The 8,576-nt window shown below is 42.0% G+C and overlaps 1 protein-coding gene across 1 annotated transcript; it reads right to left on the bottom strand.

Annotated features, from left to right (window-relative positions):
• Positions 1-87: 87 nt before the first annotated feature.
• On the bottom strand, positions 88-8,576 carry LOC118972774 (uncharacterized). The gene is made up of 4 exons (XM_073219828.1): positions 8,313-8,576; positions 7,500-8,080; positions 7,084-7,172; positions 88-4,142 (listed from the first exon to the last, which is right to left on the bottom strand). The coding sequence occupies exons 1-3, from the start codon at positions 8,574-8,576 to the stop codon at positions 7,130-7,132; spliced, it is 888 nt and encodes a 295-aa protein (XP_073075929.1). The 3' UTR covers positions 88-4,142; positions 7,084-7,129.

Raw genomic sequence — 8,576 nt, 5'->3', positions numbered from 1 at the left:
CTGACTAGTTGACATTTTTGTGGTTGTTTTTAAGTTTAAACATGCAATTGTCATAACATCCAAGTGAGTGTCTTTCTCTAAAGAAGGTGTCATGAAGTAAAATTTATTGGTCAAAATAAATACCCAATGCAAATATGTATTGCCAACTGTCCATGAAAAATGGCTATATTAATCTACATTTGAGTGTGTAAGTTTATATATGTTCACACACATTGACTAACACAGTGTCTTCTTCTTTTAGTTTCTGCCCATCTGAAGGTGACAGGTAGCATCTGTCAGCAACCATTAGTTGTCCTTTTGTCCTTGGTGCTAGTTACTATCTGTCACAGTCCAGTCAGAAAAACAGAAAATTTACTCCAACCTTCTAGTCCATCTCCTGTAATTGGTATGGAAGAACTTAAAATGAAAAAAAAATCTGCTGGTAAGAAGTGTAGTTGAGAGAACTGGATTCCCAGCATTACACGTGGAGAAGATTTGAGAAGAGTTGAGAGGATTTGGACCTGAGACTTCAGCTTCAAGACCAGAAGAATATTTTCAGATTCTTTGGAAATTTGTATTTCTTCTGTGAATTTCCTATCCATAGGTAAAGCATCTACTGCTTTTGCATTTTTTCCTTACATAAAGAAATTTATTATTCGTTTTTTAATACAAACTTTTTGCTTTATACACGTGGTAGGCATACACTGTCCATTAAGGTCTTCAATTAGATCCCAGATGCCACACTCACACTCTCAAATGTGCAGCTTTACCAAGTTCCCTGAAAAAAACCCTCAGTGGTGTTACCATGACAGGTGTATGCAAAGGCAGTTCATTATTTGCTCATCTTATAATTTTATTATGCAAAAACTCCTTCACGTCAGAATGATAACTGCAAGAATGATATTCTTGCTTGGAAGTTTTTTTCTTTCAGTTATTTTAATATATTGTGCCACTCCCTTGTGGCCTGCAAAGTGTTTTTTCAAAATGTTTCTTATAGGAGCAGTTCATTAAATGTGAATGACATCGTAGGCACACATTTTCCCTCCTCCACCCCTGCCACCCCTGGGGCTCCTTTAAGTCTCAGTTGTGTGTCCTGGAGTCACTCCACCTGGAGGGTCCCAGTATTTCCTACATTCGCATCCGGACTGTAGATGCGTTTCCCGTCTCTGAGTCCTGGCCTTTCTCCGCGGGAACGATTCCGAATCTGAAAACGCACCACAGCACGCTCTGATTTCGAGCCGTCAATGCCCTGAATTCATGGCGCTTCTGTAAACCGGCCTGGCCGACCTGTTCGAGGAGGAAGGACAGGCTCCGCGCAGGGGCCGGTCCGGAAAGCTCCCGGGCGGCCAGGGCCCGGAGCGGAAGCTTTCTGGCGGCTCTCGCGGCTGCGTCCCGCCGGGTCGGGGCTGCTGCTGCTGGTGAAGCTGCGGTTCTGCGAATGGACTTGGCACCCGAGACCGCGGTGCTGGCCCTCCAGACGGGTCCCGCTGGCAGGTCGAAGCCGGTGGGTCCGTTCCGTGAGTGCGGGCGCCCCCTTTCGGTCGTTGGGACGCAACGAAGGCCTTGCGCGCCCCGTAGGGCGGTGGCCGCGCGCTGGGTTTCACTGTGGTCCTGGCAAAGCAATCCATTTCTAACCCCTGGTCTCTCTGCCGAGGGCAATGGTGATGCTCGGCTCCTTCCCTCACATTTTACCCGTTAGCACACGTCGTCTTATATTTTGCCAATCATGTCATGTAATTTTGGTGGCATAAATATTTGTTCCTTTTAATCCATAAAACCCACAAGCGCAGCATTTTCTACAGAAGAGTCACTAAAATGTTTGTAATTCAGTCGCTCTGGTGCTGGTGCCATAAGTCTAAGTCCTGTCTCCTATGCATCTCATAAATTTATTGTGAGAATTAACTGAGCAATCTGTATGAGTCACCTGGGATATATTAAATATGGTTATTTTATTATTAGAATTATTAATTTTATCGATATTTTAGGCTCATAATTATCAAATGATAATTTCATTTTTATTATATGAAATAATCAAAATACTTTGTCATTAGGTCAATTCATTTACAAATTTGTGGAGTTGGCAGACAAATTAATGAAAACAGGAAATTTATGATCAGTGAGGAATGAGATGATAAACATAAATGTGTTAGAGGTGCAGAGCTTTCCAGAAAATAAGTGGTGGTTTAGTACTTGCAGTTTTCATAGGCGTTTAATATGGATAAGGAGGTGGAGTTTGGAATCTGACATAGCAGGTTTTGAAATCTGGATTTAACGTATATAAACTCTTAGCAGTCGGCTCTTTGGAAATGAGGATATTAACAACTCAGTTTCAACTATGTTGGAAGGATTAAATAACATCCCTTAGAAAGGGCAATATGTAGTTGCTATAATCAGCAGCAGCACCATCATTTTTTAGTAAAGACTGAAAGAAGTCTGTGGAATTTGACAGGTATGTCCTTGGTGATCATAATCAGAGTGACACTGTAACACTGAATTAGTAAACAATTCAGGATTAATGTGCCATAGGTAAATGAAGTCTGATAAGGGGCTGAATCCAGACTCACTAAATGTTTGAACTTTTTAGATTTTAGATTTTGTAATATGTTGACCCATAGATCTGTTTCTTACTGCAATATATTTCTGTACATGCTTGAAAGTATTATAAATGTATAGGCATAAAAAGACTTAATATATACTTTTGATGGGCATCAAAGAAAAACCTCTCTCAATCGGTTGTCTGATTTTACCATTTTATGGTACTAATATCAAATCCTGGCCACCAATTATGCAAAAGTTATTACTGACCTGACTAGGAAAATTCCATTTTTCCTATGCCAAACAGTATTTTCTAATTATTCAGAAGATAATCCATTTTAATATTTTTTAAAAACTGCTCAAAGTTCATTAAAACTTTTAATTAAAAAGATTTCTAACACCTCAACATTCATAAACATGCTTGCATAAAACTGATCTGCCAGAGATAATTTGGCCTATCTCCATTCGCACTTCCATTCTCACATTTAGATTTTCTATCACTTTATAAAAGAAGTCTCTTACCCATCCCAAGCCTCAACATGTTGCACAACCCCAGGGTGCAAAACCTAGGTGAGACACCAAACAGACAATTCTAGAGGCTCATTTTTTTGGAGACATTCCCTTGTTACATATTTTTAACCTTTCTTGCCCTTAAGCCCTGCTCTTCCCCTGACTGTGCTGTGTGAATGGGCCCCCATCTTTCGCATACCCCTGAGATAGAGACACAGATGTTATCCTTGAGTCCTCACCTTCCAAGATCCTATCCAATAAATCACCACAGGCTGTCCCACTGACGTGATTCACCTGGACCACCTGCCATATTCATGGCTACCCATTATCTGTAGAACAGCCTTTCTCCTTAGAGGATATACCACCTTATAAATTCTATTTTTCAGATGTAGTTGTCTTAAAATATTTTTGCAAACTGTCTCATACTCTCCCCTGTTCCTTCCCTTGACTATGTGTTGGAGTAGTGACTTCCTTCCAATGAGTACACAACATATGGCTGAAATGATTGTAACTTCTAAGGCTCTAAATTTACTGCCTCCTCCACTTCTTTCATCACTCACTGTTGTAGAATCCAGCTGCTGTGCTGTGAGGAAACACCACAGACCTCAGAGAGAGGCCCATGTGACTGTTGAGGAATGAAGGCTTCCTGCCAATGTCCATGTGAGTAAACCATGTTAGAAGCAGATGCTCCATCCCATAAAGCCTTCAGGTGGCTGCAGGCCAGCTGACATCTGGACAGCAACCTCATCAGAGATCCTGAGCCCACCGAATCTACTCTTAAATTCTTGAGTCACAAAAACTGTTAGGCAATAAACTCTTGTTTGAAGCCGCTCGATTTTCCAGGTAATTATGCATCAATGGAAAACTAATTCAGCAATGCAGGAGACACAATTCAAATTTCCAGTCTCCTTTGTGGATAGAACAAAGGACACTCGAATAGGACTTTGGCAATCTGAAGCACCTCTGTGGGATTTTGATCCTAAAGTGAAACTGAGAAGATAGAGGCTCTGTATGGGGATTCCATGTTTGCTGGCTAAGGTGGTGGCTTCCCGTGGTAACAAGTTCAAGTTTCTGGCAAAGAACTGGCATCATAAAATGGCAGTTCCATGCAGGTCTTACTGGAAGATGAGCAAAAACATAAATGAAATCAGTGAAACTGATTTGTTCCTTTTGGATTTTAGGCAGATTAAAGGCTTAAGGGCACTTTGTATCTCTTTATGAATAAGGCCCAACATTTAAAATAAAGATTTAATTAGCCCCCCAGGCAAATAAAGTGGAAGGCAAAGCTTGTCATATTATAAATTTTGCAAAAACAGCAATTATCACAAAGTAGATTATTACAAATTAAAATGTAATTTCTTTCCTTTCAAAAGAACACATTATTGATAAACTCCCCAAAATGACTCAGTACATTTTATAATTGAAGCAGACAAAAAGTGTTTAAACTGAATGAATATTTATAACATTGAGGTCACTTATAAATAGATGAGACTCAGTTGTAGAAGACTGAGTTTAAGTCTACTTTCTAACTTCCTGAATCTTCTATTGAGCTTATTGATACAAAGAAAGACATTATTGATCTTCATTTCCAGACTGACCATGTCCCAGGCATAGCACCTCTATACAGCTGACCCTGGATCGACATGGGGGTTTTGGGCACTGACTCCCATGCAGTTAAATATACTCATGTAGCTTTTGACTCCCCCAAACCTTAAATACAAATAGCATACTGTTGACCACAAGCCTTAGTGAGAACATGGTTGATTAACATATTTTGTATGTTATATGTATTATGCACAGCATTCTTATAATAAAGCAAAACTAGAGAAAATGCTTTTTCAAATTGTTGCAAATCTCCAAAAATTTTCCAATGTATTCATAGAAGAACATCTGTGTATAAGTGGACCTGTGCTGTTGAGGCCTGTGTTGTTCCAGGGCAACTGTACTTTCTTTGCTGCAGAAAGATTCTTTAGAACTAGCTCTTTCAGTCCAGCTGGAATCGTTATAGCTCAGGGAGTCTTTCCATCTCTATTTTCTGCACCAAACAGGTCTCCAGAAATTCCAGCTGCTGACCACCCCAGTGAGGATCATCAGCCCTTTCTGCTGAAAAAGTTGAAGAATTGCTAGATCATCTCAGGGAAAAAGAGGTGGGCTGAGCCTTTTGGAATTTAGTGCCATATTCATTTCAGCTGCTCCTGGGCGAACCTGAAACATTTGCGGTCTTCAGAAAACAAAACAAGGAAGATTGTCCCCATTTGGTGAAATGTCAAGGTCTGCTCTATGGTTCTCAGCCAGGTCAGAGCTAAAAGTGCAGATGGAGCTGCAACATCATCCTCCGTGTTATCAGTGAAAGGGACTGGCAGGCCCCTGGTGAGCTGGTGATGCAGTCTGGCTATGGGACCCTCTGCCCAAATGCTCTCAGCACCACCTTGAAAATTAGATTCTTAAATAGGCTAGGATTGTCATTTCTGTACTGTCTCAATTTTCTTTCCACTTTAAAAAATTTCTTTTCTATTAATGGGCCTCAGGTTTTGTCACCACCTCTTTTGTATCATTATACTGGAAATTAAACACACTTGTGAAAAACGACAGAGGTGTCAATCCTATAGGATGTATACGTCTAATTGAGACCCAAGATTGAAATAAAAACCTGAGTCTCCATCTGTCTCTCTTTTTAAATTCTAGTAGGAGTACTCAGAGGTGTGATCCTGGATGCCATTTTTACACTTCTTAAACTACACTTCTTTAAGCTGCACTTAAATTGCACGACTTGCCTCATCCATCTGCATTTCCCTTTAAGGGGCTAAATACTGGATTTGAATCCCTTCACATTTCTTTATAGGAGAATTTTATGCAATTTTCTCACATTTTCTGACATTGTCTATGAGAAATAGAGGCATAAAACTGGACCACTAAGGGTTAATTCACACAGTTCTCTTTAATCACCAAAAATGTGCTGACTGCATATATGTGACAATGTGCTTGGCAATGTCGACTTAGGAATAGGACTGCCTTCCAAGGAGCCGGCTGACAGACACTGAAGGCATGATTAGGATTTATGAAGCACCAGCAGGCTCAGTGCAGCTAAGAGCAAGTGCTTGGAAATGATGAAGAAGAGGGACTGAAAAGCAGTAGAAAGCTCCACTGTCTGACAAAATCTGTGGCTCCTGAATTTAAATGACATCAGATTTTCATTTCCTCTTTTAAAAAAATCATGACATTAGTGGTGCTCACACAGGAAATTATAAATATTAAATTAAAAAAATTGCAAATTATAGTCTGAGAATCAGAACACGGTAAATGACAGCTGCCTTTAGTACTAATATAACCTACAATAACCTGTAGAGTTCATGTTCAGCCAAGCCAAGCCAAGAAAAGCTCTGATTGCAGCTCCCTTGACACTCTTGGGGGTCTGCAAGTTGAGGTCCCCTCAGTAAACTCTAGAAGAGGAACTGAGAGCAGAGCTTGGCCCATTAAAGGTAGAAATCTTACAGCACAGTTAAAGCAGTCTGCAGAGAACCAGCGTCCTAGAAGTTGCTTGACAGAAAGGGCTGCTCTGTGAATAGTATAAATGAGATAAACAGTCCCTTGCCTGGTTCTCACTTAGATTCGACCATCTCTGGAGATGGTTTTTAAGGTACAGGTGAAAAATAAAGTTGTAGGACCAGGAAAACGATTTTTAAAAAGTATGAGGGGCAGTGTGATGAGAAATGGGACATTCCTAGATTTTCAGCTATGGAAGATTGCAATTCTAATTTGAAAGTTACTTCCTGGGTCAGTATTAGGGTTAAAGGAAGCCAGTACTTCCCTCAAGCACACAATTTAAGGAGGCACCAAAACTACGTAATCAAAATAAGTAATATTCTAATACAATATTAAACATTGAAAATGAATACCAAAACATCCATGATGAACAGAATACCAAAAATTTAAAGACAAGAAGTGACCCTGTGTTTGCAGGTCCCTGAGAATTATAAAGGAAGGGAGCACTGTGCATATGAAATTGTGGCAACTTCCATTCAGTCTATAAAATTCTTACCAAAGAAAACGAGATCTGACCTGTTCAATGTCCTCAACTGCTTGTACACAACACTGACTTTTCTTTTCAACAACATAGGGTGGGGACCTGAGAAAGCCGTTTCAGTGACCTAAAGTCAAATAAAAATTATTTAAGATGGTCATAGAGTCACGAGATATTGTCAAACACAACAATCCTCTCAATCGAAGACAAGTAAAAGCAATTTTGAAAATATTGAGTGCTTTCATGAAAGCCAGGATAGCAGAACTATATTAAATTCTTGTTTTAGTATAAAAATGTAGATTATAAAGTTGACTACAGTTGAACAAAATTCCGTTTTAACTTTGAAATATTAAAGTACTTTTTTACTTCAACATCTAATGTTGAACTATGTCAATATTTTAAAAGGTTAATAAAGTGCTGTGCTTTCAATCTCCCCCCTCTTTCGTGTGCCCACCGCTTGAACGTTGGACGTTGCAAACCACCGTGAACGGCACAGAAACCCGTCTGTGGCGCCATCTTCCCCCACGAGACAGGCGCCCCGACCGGCTCCGGGCGCGTCCCCTGCCCGGTCCGCCGGCTCCCCGGGTTTCCGCGGCCCCCTGGCTCGCGGGTCTGTCGCGGCGTCTCGCCCAGAAACGCTCCCGATTCCGCAGAAACGCCTAAGCACGCTCTCCTCCGAGCCCCCGTCTCCTCCATTCTGTGTAAAAATGGCCTCGCCAAAGTGTCTGCGGGAAAGGAGGGCACAACACTTCCGTCCAAGTCCAGAAAACGCCAGCTTCCGGGCTCGCTCCCCGAGAAAAACGTCGCCCGCCGGACCGCGCCAAGGCTCCCAGCTCGGCACTCAGGGCCGCCGAAACGCAGGTGTCTTACTATTAAAGCAGCACGATGATGGCCCGCCAGGAGGCGACGGGCGTTTCCGTCAGGCTCCGGCGTCTGCGGCTCCCAAATCTCGGCGTCCGAAAAGCTACCCGCGCGCCCCCTGGTGGCCTGATAGGGAATCACGGTTTTCAGGGAACTATCGAAGGACACTGGGCCCTAACTGGTTAGCGGTGCTCGCGCGCCCCCTGGCAGCCGTCTGGTAAATCGCTGAATCTCTGTGGCCCAGATCTATTTGCTCGTGGCCGGAGTGATGCTCTGCTGCATCCCTACCTGCTCTCCTGGCTCGGTCTTGCCTTGGTACCATAGCCTAGAAAACAGGGAACTCTTCAAACTTCTGCAACAACTGAAAAGTATTCCCTCTCAGTCCTGCCTAAATGACAGAACCGACTTCAAATTCCCTTGGAAAAGAGGGACTATCACTCAAATACGGATGACACAAGGCATTTGCTTCCACCATCAGATACTCCAGCAGATCTTCAACCTCTTCAGCACAAAGGAAAGCCATGCCGTTTGGAACAACGCTCTTCTCCATAAAATACTCTTCAGCCTTGATCACAGCCTGGAACAACTGCAGCACAGGGAAGAAGAAAATCTGGCCTGTCCTCACTTGGAAATTGTTGTCTGCAAATATTTCCAAGGAATCAATCTCCAT

The sequence above is a fragment of the Manis javanica genome, chromosome 2, assembly GCF_040802235.1.
Source record: "Manis javanica isolate MJ-LG chromosome 2, MJ_LKY, whole genome shotgun sequence".
In the NCBI taxonomy this organism is placed as follows: Eukaryota; Metazoa; Chordata; class Mammalia; order Pholidota; family Manidae; genus Manis; species Manis javanica.
Note: the sequence above shows the minus strand (reverse complement) of the source record. Positions and strands in the feature narration are given on the sequence as shown.

Coding starts and splice junctions, on each gene's coding strand:
- LOC118972774 (XM_073219828.1), bottom strand. CDS start 8,576: ATGGAGATTGATTCCTTGGAAATATTTGCAGACAACAATTTCCAAGTG. Junction 8,081..8,312: donor CTTTTCCAAGGGAATTTGAA/GTCGGTTCTGTC, acceptor CTAACCAGTTAG/GGCCCAGTGTCCTTCGATAG. Junction 7,173..7,499: donor CAACGTCCAACGTTCAAGCG/GTGGGCACACGA, acceptor ATTTGACTTTAG/GTCACTGAAACGGCTTTCTC.